Raw genomic sequence first — 25,634 nt, 5'->3', positions numbered from 1 at the left:
GAGGTTTGACGCGTTGCCTGCTTCTGCTCGGTCAAACGGTGGATGGATGGTTGCTGCCATAATGATTACGTGTTTGATGGTTGTTCAAACGCGGCGTGCAATCATATTTTCGGGGGCTGATGAATGTTTGTTTGTCCCTGCGGCGGGAGGCCAACACGTAATATACTCAAAGTGGTTGAGAAATGGCCATGCCAGCGCCCCGTCATTGTTGGACAAAGGAAGGAGACACTCAGCTAATAAGGGTCTTGCCCAAATGGCGGTTATGTTGCTTTTGGCTGGGGATATAGAGCTGAATCCGGGCCCACGTCCTCGGCTGTCCACTGGCATGGATCCTGTTGTTAGCTACGTAGCACAACATCTTCAGCTGGCTTCACCTGCCAGTGGGACTACCAGTGGACTGGCAAACTTAGCCTCCCAGCTGGTTGAGCCAAGGCGGAGTTGTGGGTTTGCGGCCTCGTTGTTCGCGCTTCCTTGGGTCCTACGCTGTGACGGAGACGGTGCATCGGATGAGGGGTCATGCCGGAGACCCGGCGACATCCCTGCCATCAGAGGGGTCATGATGATGGCTCCTGGCAGTCCAGTGGCTCGCGGTTCGGGGTCCCACAGCGACATGGTTTTTCTGTCTCCTATCTCCGGTGCCCATCACCTCAATGAAAGTGGGAATATGCCCCGGAATCTAGCAGACGACCATGTTAATATGCACATGTCAGCAGCCTTTAACAGCGAGACATCGGTTGGTCAGATGACGGAGGATAAGGCCATGGACTTTAAATCGGACTTTAAATCAACTTTTAGTAAGAAAGGTTTACATTTCCTACATCTTAATGTTAGAAGTCTGCCACCAAAAATTGAGGAAATTAGACAACTGGTGAAAAAATTAGAGGTCGGGGTTATCTGTTTAACATGTGTCCGGGTTAGTCTTATCCTCGGCTGCTGTGTCCGGGTTGGTCTTATCCTCGGCTGCTGCGTCCGGGTTAGTCTTATCCTCGGCTGCTGTGTCCGGGTTGGTCTTATCCTCGGCTTCTGCGTCCGGGTTAGTCTTATCCTCGGCTTCTGCGTCCGGGTTAGTCTTATCCTCGGCTGCTGTGTCCGGGTTAGTCTTAGTCTTATCCTCGGCTGCTGTGTCCGGGTTAGTCTTAGTCTTATCCTCGGCTGCTGTGTCCGGGTTAGTCTTATCCTCGGCTGCTGCGTCCGGGTTAGTCTTATCCTCGGCTGCTGCGTCCGGGTTAGTCTTATCCTCGGCTGCTGCGTCCGGGTTGGTCTTATCCTCGGCTGCTGCGTCCGGGTTAGTCTTATCCTCGGCTTCTGCGTCCGGGTTAGTCTTATCCTCGGCTGCTGTGTCCGGGTTAGTCTTAGTCTTATCCTCGGCTGCTGTGTCCGGGTTGGTCTTATCCTCGGCTGCTGCGTCCGGGTTGGTCTTATCCTCGGCTGCTGCGTCCGGGTTGGTCTTATCCTCGGCTGCTGCGTCCGGGTTGGTCTTATCCTCGGCTGATGCGTCCGGGTTGGTCTTATCCTCGGCTGCTGCGTCCGGGTTAGTCATAACCTCGGCTGCTGCGTCCGGTTGGTCTTATCCTCGGCTGCTCGTCGGGTTGGTCTTATCCTCGGCTGCTGCGTCCGGGTTGGTCTTATCCTCGGCTGCTGCGTCCGGGTTGGTCTTATCCTCGGCTGCTGCGTCCGGGTTGGTCTTATCCTCGGCTGCTGCGTCCGGGTTGGTCTTAACCTCGGCTGCTGCGTCCGGGTTGGTCTTATCCTCGGCTGCTGCGTCCGGGTTGGTCTTATCCTCGGCTGCTGCGTCCGGGTTGGTCTTATCCTCGGCTGCTGCGTCCGGGTTGGTCTTATCCTCGGCTGCTGCGTCCGGGTTGGTCTTATCCTCGGCTGCTGCGTCCGGGTTGGTCTTATCCTCGGCTGCTGCGTCCGGGTTGGTCTTATCCTCGGCTGCTGCGTCCGGGTTAGTCTTATCCTCGGCTGCTGCGTCCGGGTTAGTCTTATCCTCGGCTGCTGATTTATATACGTATGACCGTCGCCCGGTGTACGGGTGTGTAAATAAGAATAAAGCATGAGAAGATGAGAAGCTGACATACGATTATGCAAAATCACTCAATGAATGTGAGAATGAATCAGAGATCATAAACACGCCACCACCAGTTATATGCATGCTTACTAGGATTATGCCTGTGAGATCTCTGGGTTGCGAGGATGTTGCCGACGTCGGAACGAATGTAAGAGACCAAATAGAGGAAGACCATCTGCCGTGATGTTGCAGGGACATACATGAATGCCTTGATAAGCCCCATGGAAGCCGCCCCTATTCTGAATACTTAGAAGATTCTACCCGAAGTTAGCCGGGAAAACCTCTAGTATGAGCCTGGCAATGAGTAGTTGATCATAGATTAAAGCGCAGAGTAGAGTCTGCGTGTAAATGAAAAGAAGCAGCGTCTCCGCGTTTTGAAATTTAGTGTTTTAAGGAGTACCCTTGATGAGGTCAAATGTCATGAGTTAGCTGCGTACAAGGTCAGTGAAAATGTCACTTAATGCACTGCATAGAAAAGTTACATGCGGTATTTTACCCATGCTGCAAGAAAACCAGGTGAACATGCAGAATATGAAGTCTAGCTGCCGTGCTTCAAAGACATCGTGTAAAACATGCGCATAATGAGACATTGATATGATGAGATCCATAGGGTGTAGCAAATAGGAGAATTCCATTGCAAGATGAATGCTGTTTAACATAATGCAGAGGTGAACTGTACGACGTGCTGCCAAATTCAATCAATGGCATAAGACAATAACGACCACCGTTTGACCTGTAAGCTGGACTACCACCACCTAATGTAGGATAGGGATTCCCCAAAATGTAACTAGACAAAGAAAAACCAGTGCCACGCAGGTATAGTTAACATAGTGCCTTAGTAGTACCCAGATACCAACTGACCTAGTGGCTAAGACATAGAAGCCATCTGCACGATGACGATTATGAGAAGCAAGTGCATGCCGACCACGACAATTTAAATGTGTCGACATGCCTAAAGTAATCTTTAATAAGATAGAAAGTGTCTGGGTAGATACAGAAAATACTTACCTTCAGCGTGCATCGCAGAATCTAGGTAAAAGTAAATGAAACAGACATAGGATACTGCAAGAAGGATCAATGAAATAGGAGGCTGCGATGACCACAAAGCAGACATGAGGTCACACGACCCATATGCACCATGCTGAGGTTGGCGCGACCATGAGTAAGAACACACTTTAATGATGCAAGACCAACCGCCGAGATCAGCCATGACCAAAATATGGCGTAGTGATTAGATACTGGGGCTGCCACTGGTTCAGACACATGTACCGGGAATCAGTCAGAATCTGATTTGCAGGACTCGCACAAATATATTTCCAACATAGGAAAGTCAGTGGAAATTAACAACTCTTATCTTAGTAAATAAAAGTAATAAAACGTAAAACTCGATGAGGCCCCTGCAGATATAAGATAAAATAAAAGTAAATAGCTGATTCGAGCAATGCAGCTTGTTATATAGATCGTCAACAGTAATTAAACTTGTCAAACAACAACGATGTGACACCACCGTACAATATGAATATTGCGCTGAGATACTTGCCTTGAAGACCATACAAGAATATTATGAGCGTGCGCTACCCAACCGTGAGTGAGCATAAGCACGAACGATAGCAACCAGGCAAACGACGATGAGTGTAATTTGTACAAATGCAGAATATAAGTGCCATGTGCTTTAGCTGACGTCAGCATGACTACTGAAAATACGCGACAGCTCCGAAGACAACCCTGAACAACGTGTCATTCCCTAGCGGCCGCTTCTGATTGGTTAAGACTAAAGTGAACACCTCTACAGCTGATCCATTCAGTGTAGTGATGAGTAATTATGTTTAGGAAGTCATCCTGAAGGAATTTGCGCTCAGCTCCATTACATGTTGTCTCGTCTTTTTGGTGTGTTCTGTGGCACTTTTTGGACCAACACGGGGAGACTGATCATTTAGACTGGCTTTTCTGTCGACGGTCGGCCATCTGGTTGGTGTGTAGACATCTTTAGAGATACTGCAGGGAAGTGCCATCACAGCACTGGTTGCCCTCTTCATTCTCAAATATGGGGATTTTTTTTAGACATCAGTAAGTACATTAATAATGTTGAAATCCATCACAAGAAGTGCAAGCTCTGCTATGTGCACTAACATGATGTAATAAATAGCACCCCTTATTGAACTCTTACATGCCAGTTGTTTCCTGAATAATACTGTAGCTGGTATTGATAATCTTATGTATTGTTGTTCAAATGTAAGGTCTAATTACTTGGCTTATTGCAAAACGTTAGTGTTGGCAATATGAAACAATGAAAAACAATATTCAAATGAAACACATTTGTCCTTGTTTTGTCAGCTGCAAAACCACTTTTCATTTTGACTTTAACTCAAAGATAATTTTCCTCTTTTTCCACATTCCGTGACCTGCTGATCCCAGGTTCCCCTGGTTTTATGCTTAGTTTGAACCGGTCCATGTTCCAGTTTTGAGGGAGCCAATTAATCCAAACAACCGATTTCTTGGAGCAGACCCGTGATATACAGCAGCATCAACTTATCCAGCAAACAAATCAAAATCATTCCATTGAAGTTGTAATTCTGGTCACCTGGATAGCTTTAAGTCTAATTTTAGTCAGAACTGAGCTAAAAGAGTGAATATTGCATTATGCTAATGTTGCCTGCGTCTGCTTGTGTGAATAGGGAATTGTTTGCCAACATGTTCATAAACTAATAGTGTCAGTCTTGTGTTGGCAGCTTATTTGCTACCCCCAAGTGGTCAGAAAAAGATGAATCCATGCAGGTTTAACACAAATATACACAAGCAGACATTGAACTACACAATCCTTAAATGTAATGGTTTATTTAAAATGTGACTGAGAACACATTTTCAAGCTGCAACTGAAGAAAAATAATTCACTTTAAGATTAACAGGCTTCTCAAAATACTTGAGCTGGATTGTATGTGTCTGTAGGTTAAGATGTATGGACTAAGACTTTACCATTTGGTAAAATAGTCTGTTACCTGCAGCACAGGGGTCCTTTGTTTGTTTGTTTTATAAAATATAAATACATTTGCTAAACTTTGATTTCCAACTGCGTTAGGAGATGGGATTTGTAGATTCTCCAAGAGTCTGAGAGATTTTAGATGTTATCTAAAGAACACTTTTGTGACCGCATTTCCACACTAAGCTGAGCTGCACAACTTCTGGTCTTTGGATAAAACACATACGATAAATATACAGCAGAAAGATTAAACAATGGAAAAAGTTCAACAAAAGACCAGTTTCAAGCGGGACATTAATGTCACATTATTTAATTGTCCATTATGCATGTATTTCACTTCAGACACCGTAGTTACACAGCTGTAAGGGGTTGTAGCAGAATACTAACAAGGAAATACAAACAGACATGGTGTTCGTACATAATATGCATCTTCTGGACGACTGGAGGACCGACCACACGCTCTTCAAGCTGCAAAAGAAATTAAAAATAAAATTCATTGCGAAGACTTAAGCCTGTTCATACCAAAGATTTGACACCTGACAGTTTACACCAATGCTACTATAAGAGACAGTGTATCCTCTTCATAGCAAGGACTCTCTGTAGACCTACTTCCATTTGAACTGGATATAATTTTTACCATATGAATGAGGATAGTTAATTTCCAGTAGTAATGAATTAGAAAAACATAAATAAAAAGAATTTGGAGCAGTCCATTATCATTTTTAGTTTATTATTTGATAGAGCATCTGGAAAATGGCATTAAATGGGGGGAGATAGAAGTAATGATATGCAGCAAACAGGCCACAGGTTGGATTTGAACGCCTGTCGCTGTCAAGGACTCAGCCTACATGGGGCGCACGCTCTACCGGCTGAGCTAGAGGTCGTCCCACATAACATAACAGACAAGAGATCTCCCCTCTTTTGTCAATTTCTCCCATCTAGTCAGCAGTTCCATCGTTTAGAGGAGTTGGTGTCACATCTAATCAGCCAAACATTAACTATCGAGACAGCATGTCACCAGGGGAACAGCTGATGATAACACTGCTTCTTGGAAACAGGTGAGCTACATCCCATAGATATACAGTGTATGTTTTCTTAGTAACACTATTCTCTTGACAAGGGAAAAGAGGGCAGATGTAACCGTTGAGGAAAATTAAAAGTATCCTCCTGACTGCCATTTTCGACCAGCTGACTTCGCTACGAGCTAATTGGCTGTTCAAACAGGTGACGTGCCTTACGTTCTAAAACCAGCCAATGTCGACTTGACAAGCTGAGTCGCAGGCGACACCATCAGACTGCTGCAAGGTTCTAAAATGTTTTTTCCTCGTTGCAAATCTTTGGTGTGAGCTGGGCTTTACAGTCTACACTAGTTGTATGCTTCATTTGGTTTTAGGTTACAAAATTGGCACTTTTACAATCTTTTAAACAATTCCAATTTACATTTACATACGCCATAGTGCTTCTATATGTTATTACAGTTCGTTACCTGCAACACAAGGGTGGATGTATTCTGTATCAGACTGGTCACCTTAAGGGGAAAAAAGTAGAAAATTAGTCAAACTTGCATCATGTGTTCAATAGCCCATAATATTCAACACAATGACTATTCTGATAACTGTTCAGGTTGTTGTACAGCTACCACAGAGCAGTGTGTGCTGTGACTTCTGTGAATGAGGTTGAGAGAGAACTGATTTACTTGGCTGGTAGTAGTCGTAGATCTTGACCACGGCTGGCTTCAGGTTCTGCACTTGGTGCTCCTGTATGAGCTTCAGGCTGTGGTTGATGCCTATGTCCTTCGGTAACTGTTGGAAAAACAGACGACATGATCAGTAACTAATCTGGAGAGAATCATCTCTTGTTTGTCACTTTAAATCCCTCTCACCTCCCGTATGTACACCAGAACATGATCCTCCTTTTGTTCAACACGATCCACCAGCAGGGCACCTTTGAGCTGTGACGAGACATTAATCAGCTGTTATCATGACAACAACAACTGGCACAAATACTACTCAGTTTAAAGTTACTGTAATCACTCACCATGTTCAAAGACTCTGGGTCTGGGACAAATCCAGAGAGCATTTTGATATCCAGGATAACCATGTTTGTGCTGGACTCCTTTCCACTATATCTGTAATAAAAGTACCATAAAAATGTGATGTCAATCTGGTGTTTTGGAAAGGCTCCATTTACAGTTTGTTTGAGCTGAGTTTTAGCTACCAAGTTGTAAACATTCCTCCCCTGTCCATCCACCAACAGTAACATAGTTCAAGCCGGTAGATGCAGAGGATCGTTTGCCAAAAACTTCAGTATTCTACAATGTTGTGGATCTTCTTGTTGATTACTTACAGGGATGTTAGGCTCAGACTGAGTTTGGGTCTTTTGCTGGTGCAGTCGGCCTCTGGTTTGACCTCAACACTGAGAGTGGTAACATCAGCAGGAGTTGGGATGTTATAGACAAGAGAAATCTAAACAAGGAAAGTAATTAATATTCATAAAAAGTGAACGAACAATCTCAAGAATTTTCTTTGCTCAAATTGGTTCAAATGTACAGTATGAAGCATCAGGATTGGTGGTTTATGTACATCTAACCACTGACCTGTACTGCAGCACATGCAGTGCCCTTCACCTCCAGGCTGTACTTTCCTGTCACGTCCTGCAGCTGCTTCTCCTGGTAGAGCAGTTTGTTGTTCTGATTCACATCAAACATCAGCTGGCCACTGGGAGACTGGACCGTCACTGTGCTTGAACCCTCTGGACTGAACACCAGAGTGGAGTAGAGAGCCAGAGCCTGAAGAGCCACCACGGTGTCCTACAACACACACAAAAGAAAATAGCTAATACTTATGTGCTTAAATTTATACAAATGTAAATGTTCTTTTGTTTACACCTGTAGCAGCTTTCATATGTAGGAGTTCACTTTTATCAATTTCAGGTCTCTCCAATTGTTGATTTTCATACAGAAATCAATTAAGAAAATTACCATTTAAGACAAAATAGCATGCACATTTGTTTTATTTGTAGTTAATGGGCTAAACCAATGCCATTGTTCTCAGTATGGTTTAACTGACACTAACTGTTGAGGTATCGGGCAATGTCGCTGTCCTGTGAGAACTATGCATGTCTAAATAATGTGAGTTTCAGTTGTACAATAATTTAGGCTTTAGTGTTTTTTATAAGTGGATAAAATGATCCTTTACTTCATAAGCTAAATACAACATCTAAAGAAACATTAACTTGAAGAAGCAGAAAAATGCATTGTCACAAACGTGAAAATAGGGCTGTTTTTTTGTGCCATGCCATTGTTTGGGCTTAAGGTCAAGGCTAAGCCATACAATAACTTTGTTTCATCTTATTTGTCCCAGAATATTTTACTGTATGTTTGACTCAAAGTCCAGCTTAACCCTGTCTGGGCTGTACCTGTGTGGAGGAGAATCCTCCATAATAGTTCTGCTGGCTAGTCAGCCATCTAACGATGCGGCTGGCGTAGCCCAGGTCTTCAACAGTCGGAGAGGCACTGAGTTTAGCCAGCAGCACATAGGAGCTGATCTCCACAGACAGAGAGGCTGACGTTTCTGTTGCTGTCTGAGACCAGTGGAGGAACCCTCCTAAAAAACAGCCATCCACAAAGAGACCAACAGGCACAGGGTAAGCTTTGTCACAGTAATGAAGCCAGAATGATGTCCTGTAGGAGGAGGACTCACCTTCTTGTAATGCAACAGTGTCTAGGTGATTCAGTAGGTGAGCACGGGTCTCCATGTCTCCTGCCAGGGTGAAGACGTACGCCAGCAGAGCTGTGGTGTAGGTGTTGCTGAGGTCACTGATGGACTCCTTGAGGCAAGACAAGCTCTGCTTCACAGGATCCTAGAAAAGATTAAAAGAATACATTGTCTTTCGCCGCTGTGTTAACAAATTCCTATATTCAGGGAAATGAACGACTTCAGTAAATGGAGGCAATAACACAAAACAGCAGAAAGTGATCTTTAGAGACAAAGTGAGGGCACAGCGGAAAAAGAAACAGGCCAGGAATCAAGTATTAACCAGTGCTACTAATCTGAATGATAAAGGAGGTAACAAAAAACTATTTTCATTGACCAAAATAAACCACTACCCACAAATGTCATTGTCAAATGAGGCATACAATACTAACCAACAAACTGAAATATGTTTAAAAAAGACTAACATTACATTTGAAATATTAAGTCATCAGATGGCTTGTTACTCAAGTGAGACAGTGGAAGCACCGCAAAAAATAACAGGGTAAGACTAGGCTATATGGGTTGCATTCAAATTAATTCTAACTAATTAAATGATCCTTTGCTCAGATTTTTGAGAAATAGACTTTTTTATGATAGACAGTTTCATTCATGTCTACAACCTAATACTGGGGTTTCCTGCATGTACTCAAAACTAAATGGGTATTTCTACTACTTAAGTGGCATCAAGTGGTGAGGTTGCAGAACTTAACCTCTACCCTTCTGTCAAGCTTAGGAGAACCACAGTGGCTTATTCAATGTAAAACAGGCCCCTTTAAAGCCAGTGTTTGGTTTGTCCTTTCTGGGCTACTGTAGAAACATGGCAGTGCAACATGGCGGGCTCTTTGAAAGTGGACCCACTCCTAATGTAGATATGAAGGCTACATTCTAATCTAACGAAAACACAATTCTTTGTTTCAGGTGATTATACACTAATGAAAACATTAGTGCCAATAGACCCCCCCCCCCCTACATCCGACACACTGGTCCTTTAACCCTTGTGTTATCTTCGGGTCAAATTTGAGCCGTTTTCAAAGTTTCTTTATCAGAAATGTGGGTTTCTTTCAACCAAATTAACCAAAAATAATGTGTGGTTCCCAATGAAGTTCTTCGCAAGTAAAATTAATGACCACTGCTTTCCTAGAATTTGGGGTGTTTTATTTAATTTTACTGCAATTGTGTTATTCCCGGTGGTGCAATGGGGCACTTTTGCGCTCAACAGCAGATGAACACACACGTACATGAATGCACATGGAGAGACACATAAACACCCACATACACATGCACACACACACCATACCCCCACAAACACACACATTCATACAAACAGCAGCTGAGAAATACGTCATGTAATTGATCACATTATTGTGCTTTCCAGCACATGGAAATGCACACACACACAATAATACACACACAATACATAATACACACACACACAACATACGCATTTGGTAAGCGCCAGCATTATGCATTCACACACATACACACACAAAACATACTGAGTAATAATACATAATTTGATTTTACGAATGAATTTTCAGCCCCCCCCCCCCCCCCCCCCCCCCCCCCCCCCCCCCCCCCCCCCCCCCCCCCCCCCCCTCCCTTTTTTTTAGCAGATGAACACGCACACACATGTACATGCAGATACGCACACACACACACACACACACACACACACACACACACACACACACACACACAAACACAAATAATAACATACAGACACAACTTCAAACTACAGTTTTGTAAACTTTGTGTTATAACACCTTTGATGTGTCTTTTCCTAAATGGGGAAAAGTAAACTTTCCGTAAATCTTTTTTTCCCTTTTGGTAGCTCTCCGTTGTTTGTGAATACAATTGCATCAGTTAATTTTGACCTGAGAATATAATAATTGTCACATACCAGCCATTAATCCAAACACAACTAATGATCTCAACTCATTTCACTCAGAAGGTAGGTATAATTTCATGTAAATCAGGTCTGTTGACCAAAAATAGAAAAGAATAAGTGTAAAACTAGTTGAGATCAATTGGAATGAAGTTGAATAAAAGTGGTAACATAGAATTGAGTGATTAATTATAATTGTCTATGCTTTATAAACACGCAAAGCAGACCAGGTCACTTTTTACCCAGAAAAATTTAAATAGTTTCAAAACCGTATTTTCACTAAACTTACCAGTCTGATAACCCATCAACATATGTTCCCGTTCTCAATTGTTATTCAAAATAATTCATAATTTCAGCTTTTTTTAACTCAGAAATTAGGTATAATTTGACATAAATGCATTTTTTTGACCATATATAAAAAAATATAAGTGTAAAACTAGTGGTAAAAGGTTGCAAAGAAGTTGGCTAAGAAGATTTAACACAGAATTGGGTGATAATTTATACTTCATGCTTTATAAACTGTCAAAACAGACCGGGTCAATTTTGACAAGGGGGGGGGGGGGGGAAAAAAAAAAAAAAAAAAGGGAAAAAATTAAGATGAATGTAAATGTCTTAATACATAACCATTCATATTACAAATAATGAAATCTCACATCTATGGAAGAATGCATCTCCAAGAAGGCAGCAGTGATGTAGGCACTGAGAGTAACTTCATCAGACACACCACCCTGTAAAGAGGAAGCATAAGTAATTAGTGATCTAGTCTGACTCACTGGATGCAGAATGTATCATTGGCCGGTTTTTTTTTCCAAACAGTATTCTTCTCCCCTTTCACTATCTCCACTATCAGTTATAGCCAATGCCAGTCTTTTTAATTGGTTAACCGCTGCATCCCTAGTACTGACTCTAGAGTCATAGTGAGAGAATCAAGTGTCTCCCCTGTGCTTTTTGACCACGGTCAGAAATCTGTAGCAGGAAAAGTTAACCCTCTCCTTGAGTTCATGTTGTTTATGGAGAAGGAGAACCAAGACATTGCCGCGACATGTAGTTAAATTTTTCTAAAGGTGCACGTCAGTCTACAGCGTAGGGATCAATGTCTCCATGTACGTAGCCCCGGCGTAGATTTAACACAGAAGTCCCTCTTCCGACCCCCCACCCCCAGTGAAATTAATCTAAGAGGGAATTATTGTGGCTGGGTTGGCTCAGTGGTTAGAGCATATAGCATAGAGGTTTATGCCTCAATGCAAAGGTTCAGGGTTCAAATCTGACCTTTGATGATTGCCTGCGTTTCCCCCTTTCTCACCTAGCTATACTGTAAAATTAAAGGTGGAAAAGCCCCCAAAAATAATCTATTGCAAATTGTTCCTTTTATGTCGCAAATTTCGTGAAGTGGGCCCCAGGCTGGCATTTGTTACTACTGAGACATGAATGAAAGTCCTGATGGTGCATTTCCATTTAACTACTGCTACGGCAAAAGTGTCATTTAGTAAATAACATACTGACCTTTAGTTTCAGTTATCATCAGTCATTGTTCTACAAACTCTAGTAAAGAGGGACTTTCATTACCTTCATTATGTTGTGGAAGAGCTTTCCTGACTGTTCGAAACAGCCATTTTTTCGTTGTTTACTTTTCAGCCAGGTCACGGACGCTTCAATGTTCGCTGGGTCAATGTAGATGAAAGACTGAGCTTTGGCAAACGATCTCAACACAAATGCAGTCAGCCTGAGGATATTAAAACAAAGTTAGAGAGAAACTACAGAAATCTACTCTGTTGCAAGTATAAAAGGTAAACTATGTCATGGTAAATGTTGCAAAACATGTAAATACAGTATATAATTAATTATTCTTTGTGGATAATTGACCAGTAATGTTCTCACCAAGTGTTCCCTGGTCCTGCTCCAAATGTGCTGTAAGCACCGTCCTCATGTTTGTAGTTCAGCTGTCTCTGGTAGCCTGTGTAACAATAGAAACACTAATTAGGGCATTTACAGATTTGATAGGATTTATCAAATCCTATAATTTATGTAAATTCAAGATTTTGGGTAAATTTGTTTATAACATCTCTAAGTGTGAATGTACAGATGTAAAGAAAAAGTCCACTTTATGGCTTTAGTGGACAGCTGACAGTAAAAAGATGACAGGAAATTAAGGGAGAGAAAGAAAGAATGACATGCAACAAGGTCGCCCTGCTGGCCTAGAAGTTAGGGTGGGGGGGCCTATTGTCAGCACCATAACCCAGAGGCCAGCAGGGTGCCCCTGATCTGTAGTCTCTAATTGGAATGATGAGCACTGTCAAGCGATTATGCACGCTGCTTATTATATTTTGTGCAACCAGCACCAGAATGTAGCAGACGGTAGATTTGGCATACGTGTTCTTTTAGCTACCAAAGTAAACGGAGACTCACCACTGGTCAGGAAGTTGGTAGCCTTTTCCCTGATGGCTGGGGTCAGCTGCTGTGTGTTTCTCAGGTACTCGAGGATATAGATATTTGGGGCAAGGAGCGCCATGTTCTGCTCACCACATCCATACGGCATCTGCAGCAGCCCATCCAGGTTCTTCAGAGCCCGGCCCAGAATGTCACCTGCCCAAAAACACGGAATCACTGAGACCGAACACATAACTAACCTGACCTTTACTTTCTACTGGGGCTTGAAAGACAAACTGTTCTCATGTTGTTATTCCACCTTTTGTTAATCCAGAGAGAAACTAATTTAATATGTTGAAGGTATAAATGCACTTTGTATTTTGACTTTACATTGTTCAATTGATTAAAGCAACTCTCAATTAAAATGAATTTCTATTAATTTACCAAGGACTGATAGTGAAGCACGGGCAGATCCATCAACCACGTTCTCAGGGAGTTGTATGTCCATTTCCTCTGTCAAAGCTTCCCCTGTGAACAGAAAGAGAAAAAAACAAAAACACTCAGCACTAAACCAAAGATGTTTTCGTCATGTATTGAAACAGGTCAGACTGGACTAAGATAAAATCACAAAAAATGAGGGTTCTTTCACTTCAATTGATAAAATGTATTTTTGATCAAATTTATTTAATGACAGTAAATCAATCTGATGCACCTGCGCTAAAGTTGGCAAATCTGCCATAATCAAACTGAAACTACGTGCTATCTGCAAGTAGTGAAAACCTCCATTACATGTTTTAACATGCAATCTATTTGACTTTTCACATGTTTGATGGGCCAGGCCTGGTGTAAATCGTACTGACCTTTTGGGCAGAGCAGCCAGTTGTAGGTCTTTGTCATCTCAGTTCCCTCAGCCTGAGAGGGAAAGAAATAATGTGAGTTACAGAGTTTCCATTTGGGTAATTGATAAAAATGTTCTGCCTTCATCATCTTGTTTTTAAAGGTACCAACCTTTACTATGAGAGGTCGTGTGACCACGTCAATTCGTCCCCTTTCAGGCACGCTCACAACCTCATTGTCACATGAAATTTGGGATGTCACGGCCTCAGCTCTCACTGACACATTTACAACTCCTAAAAAGAACAAACCGTTTCAAACTTTTATTCAGAACAATGATATTTTGTCACTAATGTGGTTCTCACTGATTTCATAGAGATCAAAAAGGGCTCCTCCACCTTGACAGCCTTGTGGATAAAAGCTTGACTCTCACCTAAGGCTGAGGGGGCCATGGTCCAGCTGAGGGTCTTGCGCTCACTGCCACACAGACAGGATGTGTACTGGTCACCAGAGAGGGGGGTGAGGGTGTAATCTAAGGAGGGGGTTGGAGTCACAGTGACCTGTTCAAGAGAGAATATAATTTAAAACTGGAGATTTATGGCAAATGCAAAAAACTGCAGCACAATGCTCCAGTATTTAACCTTTCCCCTGAACATCTTGCAAATGTTTGTTTAAAATAAAAAAAGGAGACCTCTAATTATCAAGCAGTTTGAAGACTTTAAATTAGGAGTATTCCAAATATTTACTAGAATCTTGCTGAGGGCGTTGACAGGACCAGCTAAAGAGGTGGGTAGAGTTAATCAATTACAGGTTTCAATGTTTTTAAAAAAAGGTGCCATTGATTGCACATTGAAAAGGGAGTGGGTAAAGTCATTATCTAATACAATCATAACATTTATATATAGCACTTTTTAAGCAATAAACCCAAAGAGCTTTCCAAATTAAGAATTACATGATATAAATCCCCCCCCCCCCCTCCCTGCTAGACATACAAAATTCACAACAAACAGCACTTTTTGGGTGATCCCTTAACTTTTCATCTAGATCCATCATCAGGTAAATTCTATATATAAAAATAATCACTTTGCCAAGTACTTTGGTTTATGACCAAATTACCTGCAGACCAATCACCACCACTTTGTTTTCTCTTAATTAGCATAAAATTACCATGATGCAGCTGGTCAGGTAGTTGAAGGTGGTGGCCTTCAGTTCAAAGTGCTCCCCCCGGATGATGGAGTAGGGCAGGCTGAGCTCCAGGAAGAAGGGTTGGAAGACTGTGATGTTTTTACGTGGAGCCAAGCCGAAACCCTGAGGGGACAGACAGAAAGCCTCCGTCTCCCAGGTGGTGATGGTGTCTGGGACAGTGAGGGACACATCCTTCGTTCCAGACTCTCTGGATTAACAGATACACAGACACATACGGGAAACTTGAAAAACATACTCACTCATTTGTCAAAAAAACAACAATGTGATTACTAATGTGTAGACTTAATTGCAGTAACACCACATTGTAGTTACTGTTACATAAAAGAATGTGTAAATGTGAAATTGTTTAATATGCTGCGTCCTTGAGATCTCAGAAACTCAAATAAATGCAGTTATACTGGGTTTCACACAATTTTAAAAGAAAATCGCCTGTAAAATGACTAATATATTCTGCTAAAATAAACTAAAATTAGACTCAAAGCTTAGGAGCAGTGTCAGCAAATTAGTTCCATGCTATTCATGTGTGGAGGGCGACAGCAATAAGTCAGAGACTCTGGTGCACCCACACAAATGCCCTCAAACACATGACCATCAAAACCCTCTGTGGCAAAAACTCACCCAACTTCCACCAGGTCCCATATCCAGGTCTCAGGGAAGAAAGTGCGGACTGTCATGACTTCTTTCCTTATGGCTATGGTAGGAAGAAAGTAGAAAATATTCCATTAGGTAAAAACCAAATTTTTTTTTTTTTTTTAATTTTTTTTTTTTTTTTTAAAAAAAAAAGTTACCATAGTCACCATAGTCACCATAGCCACCATAGCCACCATAGCCACCATAGCCATGGTGGTATTCTCTTCCTTTGTATTTGAGGCATGAAGGCTCTCGGATATCCATGTTTGTTGCCATCTTCATCCCTACATTCTAGATAATCCAACAACAAACAGGCATCACTGAAAAGATGATAAATGTGCAACAATAACTTTAGTATATTTTTCATTTTGTACACTCATTTGTGCAGGAAGTACCTGGAAAACTGTATAAGTATCAGCTGTCCCACCACCATGGGGTTATGGCAAAACATCTGTTCTCGGTCTCACATGCAAACATTCTACATCATCTTGAACGTCATATGGAATATAGGACATTTTTGTGACCGGCAACAATTGAAATATCTGAAAAGAAAGGTTTGGTTCAAAGTTATAAACTGACAATGTTTGATGTTCTATCAAGATCTGACAATTGGGAAACTCTTGGACCCTAAGATACTCTTATATCTTGAATTGTGGATGTAAAGTATATTTGTCAAATCATTGCCTTTATCCATAAGGCAGACTCTTACAGAGGGTTACACCTCACATATGTGATCATAACCTTATACTATAGCGTTTTCATAACAGCACGCTTACAACTGGATGAAAAGAACAAAATCAGCATTGAGCTGCATTGCACAGTTGATAACAATGTACAACTGGTAGAGGGAGAAAAGGAAGAAAGATTAACCATGGGACAAGTAGTTAACAGTAAAAATGGATAAGGTAACGTGATGTACGCATATAGTTTTGGTTGATTCCAGTAGTTACCTTGTCTGCATCCAGAGTCTTCCCTGGCTCCTTGATGAGGACGCTCTGGTCAACAGCGCTCACACCACACAGAGATTCTGGCTGGGCGGTAACCTGCATGATGGTCTCCTCTCCTGGGACAGCCGAGGACGGAGAAAACTCCAGAGACACCTGACACAATCGGAAAAGACACATTGCACCATCTGGACTTTAGTGGTAGATGAGAACCTGTGATCATTTCAACCTGACACAATCGTGTATTTTTTTTCTCCCAGATTGATTTTTAAAAGATAGTTTTTTTAAATTGTATTCAATAGTGATAGTATATTGGGGAGCGACAGAGGGGACGACATGCAGCAAAGGGCCACAGGATTTAACCCGGACTTAACCCGGTCAGCTACCAAGGACTCGGCCTACATGGGGCACAAATTGCGTCACGCCAGGCCCACACAGCGATTTCACTAGAAAGCATTTTTCTGCCAGTGGAATGGCCACATGGCAGTTGGTCCTTCCAACGCTTAATTGCTCATAATGTATCTACTGTGATTTGGGGGTTATGATATTGTTGTCAGTCCGCATTCGCTGCTCTGCTAAGGTTGGTGCTTCCTTTCGAGGAGTGACAGAGTCAGAGACTAGAGGCCAAAAATCAACGCTGCATTTATTAAACATTTACATAAATAATCCATTCCACCTAAAATAGCTAACATGCCATCAGACAAGGGAAATGCTTAATGCATAAATAATCTTGTGTTAGTATAACTAGCTAAGACTGCATATGGATTATACCACCCTACCCATGCAATAGAGTCAGAAAAGGTTGTCCATCATAACAGAAAATAGACATGGCCCCAACATGTAGGAGGTTAATGTAATTCATTTCAGTGGGATACTTAAAAATTGCTCCAAAAAATGTCTTACATAGATAACCGGCTTTTTTTTTCAAGAAAAAGCTACATTTGGTGTTGATGTTTTGTAACAACTAACAAACACTTGATTCTGCACCTAAAATCTGACAACAGCCTTTGCCACATGTCTCAGTTCTTCTCAGGCTGACCTTGTGACTGAAGCATTGCTCAGTAGAGAAGTCAGCGCTGTTGGCGATCACAGTCTCACTGGGGAGGATGGCGTAAGCCACAACCTGGACGTCTGGTGCCATGTCTGGAGACACTGTCAGCTTAAAGGACACCTCGCCCTCATTCACTGAAACAACAATCACATGACTCCATAGATCAATAGATTAGCCATGCTAATTCAAGGGATACTTTTAAGACAAGTCACTTTGCTCACCCAATTTATCTTTGACTTCGACCCGTTCAACTCCTTGTAAAACAATGGCTCCTCTTGATAAGACCTGGGAAATTTAAAAGAAAATGACAAAGAATGAGTAATGCAACATGCCCGGTCTGCTGTGAGGTTCTGTCATGTGATAAAGTACATAGTGGAATATGTTTATATGGTTCATGGCAAAATGTTTTCTGTTTAAGTCACAGTTGAAAGAGGAGGAGTTATTCAAAGGCAGCATCAACATATCCAGAGCAGGATATTTAATAAGAGACTCAGTAAAATGTATTAAAAGGGGAACTCTACAATTTTACAAATCTCAACAAGTCTGTTTTTAGGAGAGTACTACTGCATATGGGGGAAAAAAAGTTACCTTGCATAAGTCAGCATTGGTTGGGGGCTGAAGACTACAAGTTTGAACATGATACAATTCTGGGGGACTGGAACCCATTAGCTACACACACATACATGTCCAACCTAGGGTGACCAGATTTCCCAGAACTAAAACCGGGAAACTTAGTGATCGTGCACGCACACGCTTTTTAACATGACCATTTGCCAGCCCAGGTCAGACACAGACACAGACAGATTAGACACAATTTTGCCAACAGCACACGTAGGCCTACTGCTCACAACATAATGAGTTATCTCAGTTAACTGACTGTGGTACTTCCCGCTGTTGGAATACTCAATACAATACGGTCCCACTTTTACACCATTTAGCGGTCAGCATTTTAACGGTTTAACCGGGACAATTTCAAAGTGGTTGGTGTAAACTGGGACATTTTAGCATTCCGACAGGCTTTAGTGGGGACAAGCAACTCAAAATTGGGACTGTCCCGGTCAAACCCTAGTCCAACCACACTTTCAGTGGTTGAGTTGCATTACTGGTAATGTTGCTTCTGGGTTTTGGCTAGAAAGTTTACAATAAAAAAGAAATTCTGGTTCATTGATTTTGATCCTTTTCCCTAAACAGTCATTTGTGATTCTCCAGTGGCTTAAATCACACAGACTGGATATTTAGCTTGATGTGCTCAGCTTTTAATATTTGGATGAAGTAGTTGAAACTCACATCTGGAATTTCTTTTGCAGATTTCTTTTACAGTGTTTCCAGTACAATGCTTGTAACGGTAAACAGGGTTTGCCCTAATGTTAGCTGTCAAACTTCACTATTTCTCAACATTTTCAATGCTTAAATGTTGACATGTAGCACAAAATCTCCTGGGTAATGATGTAATGGTTGTTTTAAAAACATCTTCCACATGTCTATGTCTCTGGAAGTGGTGAGAGAAAAATAGTTCAACCACTCACCAGATACATCACATCCATAAAGCCCTGGGCCTCTCCAACTACGGTGTATTGGATGAAGATGTCTTTTTTCTTGTCACAGGAAAGTGGTTCATCCTTCTTCTTCACATCCAGGGAGCTGACTGTTTTAGTATCAGGAGAAGAAGGTGTGGCCAAAGACACTCTGTGATCCTTAGACTCATAGTATGGTGTTCTGTAAGAAGGGTAGCCCAGTGTCGGTGTGTCGCTAACCTAGAGAGCAGTGAAAAAAAGAAAAACACAAAAAATGAGATCATGGCAGATGAAGTAGAAGAAATCTTCAGTTTTTACAACCATAAAATTTTTTTTTAGACTATATGGCACCTATATGGCAGCATATTGAGAAACCATTTGAGGTGTCAGATTTGGACTGTGTTATCAATTTTATGATAAATGTTGGATTACAGATTGTAGTTTCTACTTCTTACTTGTAAGTGGATGTCCCATTTAAAGTCAGCTGTGCTTAATGAGAAAGTGGCGACACCATCACTGTCGGTTGTGAGATTCTGTAACCAACGCGATGACCACATTTCCCCCTCAAACAGGAACACCGGCATGTCAGGAATGGGTATATTATTGTAATAAACTGCTTTAACCTGTTGGAAGCACAACGTTGTATCACCGAGAATGCACACTGCTTCAGTTACACTGTGTATAGAATCACATTGAAGAAGTGAAGACCAAATGCACTTACTTTTCCTTCCACATTTGATCCTTTGTTATAAATCTTGGGAATGTCAGTGAAAGACAGCTTTCCAACAACATATGAAATCACCGTAGTCTTCTCCTGTGAGCGTGAAATACCTGTACAAGAAGACTTCATGTTACAACAATGTGTACGCCATATTGTTTCAATACACGGCATAATCATTTTGTCATTATAGGCCTACTAATTCTTTTAGAATATAAGTACGATATATGTTATGACTTGCCTGTCCCCTCCTCTTCCATATTTGCACTGATTTGCAGTACATCGTGTAGCACCTTTTGCGCAATTTTTGTGAAAGTTGACATTGTGAAGATAAAAGTGGCACAGCCTCTCTTGTCCGTCTAGAAAGCACAATAAAATAAGATAAAATAAAGTGGAAAAAGTGAAGGACATTTCAAACTTTCCACACGTCATGCCCTTATTACTTCTTAAAAACTTTTAACTGTCAAATCTTTATGTCTAACTACTATCTCCATTGTATAAAAATGAACTTTTACGCTCCTTAATTTGTACATTAGACTGACAAGACAGATGACAATATGTAGTGTTAATGTGCACAGTGTACATTCTGTAGGAGGATATGTAAGGTCTATGCACCTTGCTTCGTGAGACTGTCACCATGGCTACTGTACCTGCTTTGTCACCTCGTAGCAAGGCATCGGGATTTCAGGGATTCCCTCTGGATGTTCAGGGGTGATTACAAGGGGTATACGATAATAGGCATCTAAAGGTCGGCACACCTTAAAGTCAACACTGCCTGGCACAGGCTGTCCGTATGTATACCTAATTAGATGGACATAAAAAAAATATTGTTATTGAAAAGAAACCATTCCCTAAACTGGACCTATTTTAGAATATTTCAGAGTAATGAGCAAAATAGCTTTTACTTACGTTGCACATACTTCAGCTTTGATTTCTTCCTGATTAATACTTACTTTATCAAATGCATTTATTTTTACGTCAAATTTAGGCAAAACTGAGGACAAAGGGATTATTAGCATTTTTGCTTCATTAAACATATTAAAATGGTTGGTAAAAATAAAAAAACTAACTCACCGTATTTTTCCACCTTGAAGCTGTGTTGTATTTTATCTGACCCAATCGACAAAGTAAATCGGTAGGCTCCTTCACGAGCCTCAGAGTTCAAGGGGTAAGAAAGCTGCAATATCTTCCTATTGGATGTTTCATTCAACCACTGTCCAATCCTGTTGCTGTTAGAATCCTGTTAAGTGAAGTAAAGAACGTGTGACAATAGGAAACTTGTGAATACAGGAAGAGTGGCATTTCTTCAACAAGATGGCAGATAAGAGTGGGCCACGGTTTGGTGTAAAATTGTATGAGTAGGAAAAATATAAAAATTTGCACTGCTCGCTGTGTGCACTGGCAGGCTAATATCAGTGCCCAGTTACAGATATATTGGTCTTAGTGTATAATGGGTGTTTGTACAGAATTTGCTGCAAAAGTATATGAATATTTGTGTTATTTCCTTTTTAAAGCAAGTTTTATGTAGTATGACAATCTTATCTTAACTTTTGGTCCACTTACTAGCTAGTTTTGGAGTTTGTGCAATGCAAAAAGAAATAAATAAATAACTCCCATCTACTGATGAACATTAGAGGCTGTTAATATCTCCAGAAAATGCTTTTTGTAAAACACTTTTTGACACTGAACACTGATTTTTCATAAGAAAATGCAGCCTGTAAAATAAGAATTTTGGTGTCCAAGGTCATGCATGAAAGTCACTTCATGTTTTTAGGAGATTAACATGCTGAACTTTTAATAGCTTAATAAGTCAACTGGAGCATTTTGCTTTAAGGTATTTGTATTAGAAAACAAAACAAAAGATGTAACTTTCGGTTTAATATACCCAGTATGTTAAAATGTGGATATTATTCTTACCTCAATTTCAATTATATCGTACTGTAAAGAAAGAAAGAAAATATTTGTTAAAGCACAAGCTGCTTTGTATCCCTGTCATCACATTGTCATAATGAATTAAAGACTTGAGCTCTTATATTCATTCTGATGTTTCGTTTTTCTGGAGAAAATATATACTGTTCTATTGTAATCTTTAGTATAAATTCCACTGTTATTTCCAAGTAAATGGGATAATGTGCGACAAAATGTTGCAAAATGTGAAAACACATGTTGGAATGGATCCATCACTGGGTCAGCAACCTTCAAAGCAGCTTGGTAGGTTTACCTAAAGGGGCTGTGGTTGTACTACTGACCGAGAGCTTCACCAGGAGCTCATATTCTGGTTCAATCAAAACTAAAACCTGCACCATTATCAAACCGTATCACTGATACTCTTTATGAATGAGACCTAAAGAAAGGAAAGACTGTTCAAACACTCACCAGCTGATTGACAGGTCTTAACTTGGTATCCAGTGTGATGACTCTGAATTGCACTGAGAGACATGCAGAGAGATTACACGAAGCCTTACAGCTCTTCTACAGCAGTGTTAAACATCCTAACAGGCCAGTGATTGGTCTTCTGTTAACTGTTATAAAAATAAAAAATAAATTGATAGTTTACTATTGGTTTTCCCTCTGTTGTCTGCCATAGAACTGAACAAATTGTAAGTAATCAGTGGAAAATGTCCCAATATCCCAAGAAGGAAACCTCACCTTCAGCTCAGTCTGCATAATTAGTATTAATATTTAGGTCAATATTTAGGTAATCAACGTGGGACATTACTAATATGATATCCAGAAGAGGGGGACTTCTGTGCTCTCAGCTGCAGCAGGGGAAAAAGTAGTAGTAGTAATTTAATTTAAAAAAAACCTAGAGGCTTAAGGAATCTCACCTCAATTAGTATTATAAAGAAATACATAAGTCAAGTAATCTAGTTAAGTAACCAAGCAAACATAGATTAAAAAAGCAAATATAAAGTAACCAACATAAATGAAGAAAAACCCTTCAGCTCAAAATTACCCGTTTGTCCTGGGAGGTAGATTGGTTTATCTGTTTGGATGAATGTCATTGGTCGATAGACTTTGATCTTAACTTTTCGGACTTCTTTAGAGTAGAAAGTGTTGCCTCGTACCTCCACCACAAAGTTCTGCACCACTTCACCCTGCACTAAAGGAACCTGTGACAGAAAGAGATTTTATAGACACCAAGAGAGCCATTACATCCCATTAAAACATGTTTTATAAATATTTAACTTGATCTGTTGTAACTTAAATGGTTAAAATCACTTATTACAACAGCAGTTTACACAATTTATTATTTATTTATATTGTGTGCTTTCCTTTAAAAATCTGTGCCTGTATGTGTTATGAAATCCCATCAATGTTTTCCAACTCAATTTTTTCAACACATTTTGTGGAAATGAGCAAAATCAAAATCAGGAAAGCTGCTGACCTTAAATTCAGTGCAGGTATGAAATCCTTTACAGGACGTCTTCTTCAGAAGGGTTGTATTCGCCTCTTTGGACATCAGAGTGACGCTCATTTCCAGAGTCTCGCTGGGCTGCAGGAGACTCGCACAGAATTTGGTCTCAGCTCCAGATTCAAGAATTGCAGGAATGGCTACCATGTACTGCCTACAGCCACAGACACACATACAGTACATATCTCACTGGATCAGACATGGAAAGAAACCCCAACCCAGACAATTATGCAGCATAAAATCCTTTCCCATGATCAATTTGTTAAATCACCTTTGTTTCATCAAATTGTTTAATCATTATTATTTTTTAACTGTAGAGGTAACTTACGGTCCTGCCACTGCTTGGCCCACGCACATCCAGCTCAAGAAGACACACAGTTTCCATGTCCACATCTGAATCCCAGGACGACCCATGACTGAATGAGATGATCCTGAGTCAGCATCTGTTTAGTAGTCTCCGATTGAGAATTCCACGCCCACAAGCCAACCCCCACATCCTCTCTATTTGATTTTAAGGTAACCCATTCAATCATTTATAGACTTCATGTTGTGGTGTGTAAGGTGTAGAATAATGTTCTTAGTAATTTCCATCCATCCATCCATCCATCCATCTTCGTCCGCTTATCCGGTGTCGGGTCGCGGGGGGAGCAGCTCCAGCAGGGGACCCCAAACTTCCCTTTCCCGAGCAACATTAACCAGCTCCGACTGGGGGATCCCGAGGCGTTCCCAGGCCAGTTTGGAGATATAATCCCTCCACCTAGTCCTGGGTCTTCCCCGAGGCCTCCTCCCAGCTGGACGTGCCTGGAACACCTCCTTAGGGAGGCGCCCAGGGGGCATCCTTACCAGATGCCCGAACCACCTCAACTGGCTCCTTTCAACGCAAAGGAGCAGCGGCTCTACTCCGAGCTCCTCCATGACTGAGCTTCTCACCCTATCTCTCAGGGAGACGCCAGCCACCCTCCTGAGGAAACCCATTTCGGCCGCTTGTACTCTGGAAGTCATTCTTTCGGTCATGACCCAGCCTTCATGACCATAGGTGAGGGTAGGAACGAAAACTGACCGGTAGATCGAGAGCTTTGCCTTCTGGCTCAGCTCTCTTTTCGTCACAACGGTGCGATAGATGGAATGTAATACCCGCCACTCCGCCGATTCTCCAACCAATCTCCCGCTCCATTGTCCCCTCACTGCGAACAAAACCCCAAGGTACTTGAACTCCTTCAAGCGGGGTAAGGTCTCATTCCCTACCTGGAGAAGGCATTCCATCGGTTTCCTGCTGAGAACCATGGCCTCAGATTTAGAGGTGCTGATCCTCATCCCAACCGCTTCACATTCGGCTGCAAACCAACCCGTCAGTAAGTGCTGAAGGTCACAGGCCGATGATGCCATCAGGACCACATCATCTGCAAAGAGCAGCGATGAGATCCCCAGCCCACCGAACTGCAACCCTCCCCACCCCGACTGCGCCTCGATATCCTGTCCATAAATATTACAAACAGGATTGGTGACAAAGCGCGGCCCTGGCGGAGGCCAACCCTCACCTGAAACGAAGTCCGACTTACTGCCGAGAACCCGGACACAGCTCTCACTTTGGTCATACAGAGATTGGATGGCCCTCGTAAAGACCCCCTCACCCCATACTCCCGCAGCACCTCCCACAGTATCTCCCGGGGGACCCGGTCATACGCCTTCTCCAAATCCACAAAACACATGTAGACCGGTTGGGCATACTCCCAGGCTCCCTCCAGGATCCTTGCGAGAGTGAAGAGCTGGTCCGTTGTTCCACGACCAGGACGGAATCCGCATTGTTCCTCCTCAACCTGAGGTTCGACTATCGGCCGAACCCTCCTTTCCAGCACCTTGGAGTAGACTTTACCAGGGAGGCTGAGAAGTGTGATACCCCGGTAATTGGCACACACCCTCTGGTCCCCTTTTTAAAAAGGGGAACCACCACCCCAGTCTGCCACTCCTTTGGCACTGTTCCAGACTTCCACGCAATGTTGAAGAGACGTGTCAACCAGGACAGCCCCTCCACACCAAGAGCCTTGAGCATTTCTGGACGGATCTCATCAATCCCCGGGGCTTTGCCACTGTGGAGTTGTTTGACTACATCAGTGACTTCCGCCCGGGAAATCGACGACAATCCCCCGTCATCCTCGGGCTCTGCCTCTAACATAGAGGGCGTATTGGTATATGGTGTGTAAGGTGTAGAATAATGTTCTTAGTAATTTCACATACATATAATAAGAATGTAAAAGGTTTCCATAAGA

At 41.9% G+C, this 25,634-nt stretch overlaps 1 protein-coding gene across 1 annotated transcript; it reads right to left on the bottom strand.

Moving 5' to 3' along the window:
• Positions 1-5,328: 5,328 nt before the first annotated feature.
• LOC120573291 (alpha-2-macroglobulin-like) lies at positions 5,329-23,830 on the bottom strand. The gene is given in 36 exon segments (XM_039822943.1): positions 5,329-5,516; positions 6,535-6,576; positions 6,745-6,850; positions 6,931-6,999; positions 7,086-7,176; positions 7,395-7,513; positions 7,645-7,857; positions 8,466-8,653; positions 8,750-8,909; positions 11,342-11,416; positions 12,255-12,411; positions 12,567-12,642; positions 13,095-13,271; positions 13,500-13,583; positions 13,916-13,967; positions 14,064-14,185; positions 14,323-14,449; positions 15,057-15,282; positions 15,714-15,786; positions 15,884-16,016; positions 16,121-16,267; positions 16,676-16,825; positions 17,709-17,854; positions 17,942-18,005; positions 19,247-19,474; positions 19,690-19,857; positions 19,956-20,065; positions 20,194-20,311; positions 20,603-20,753; positions 20,862-20,946; positions 21,027-21,192; positions 21,870-21,890; positions 22,329-22,381; positions 22,909-23,065; positions 23,341-23,521; positions 23,696-23,830. Coding segments are annotated over 36 exon segments (4,326 nt in total). The 5' UTR covers positions 23,782-23,830; the 3' UTR covers positions 5,329-5,511.
• Between the last annotated feature and the right edge of the window lie 1,804 nt (positions 23,831-25,634).

Source organism: Perca fluviatilis, chromosome 2 (genome assembly GCF_010015445.1).
Source record: "Perca fluviatilis chromosome 2, GENO_Pfluv_1.0, whole genome shotgun sequence".
Classification (NCBI taxonomy): domain Eukaryota; kingdom Metazoa; phylum Chordata; class Actinopteri; order Perciformes; family Percidae; genus Perca; species Perca fluviatilis.
Note: the sequence above shows the minus strand (reverse complement) of the source record. Positions and strands in the feature narration are given on the sequence as shown.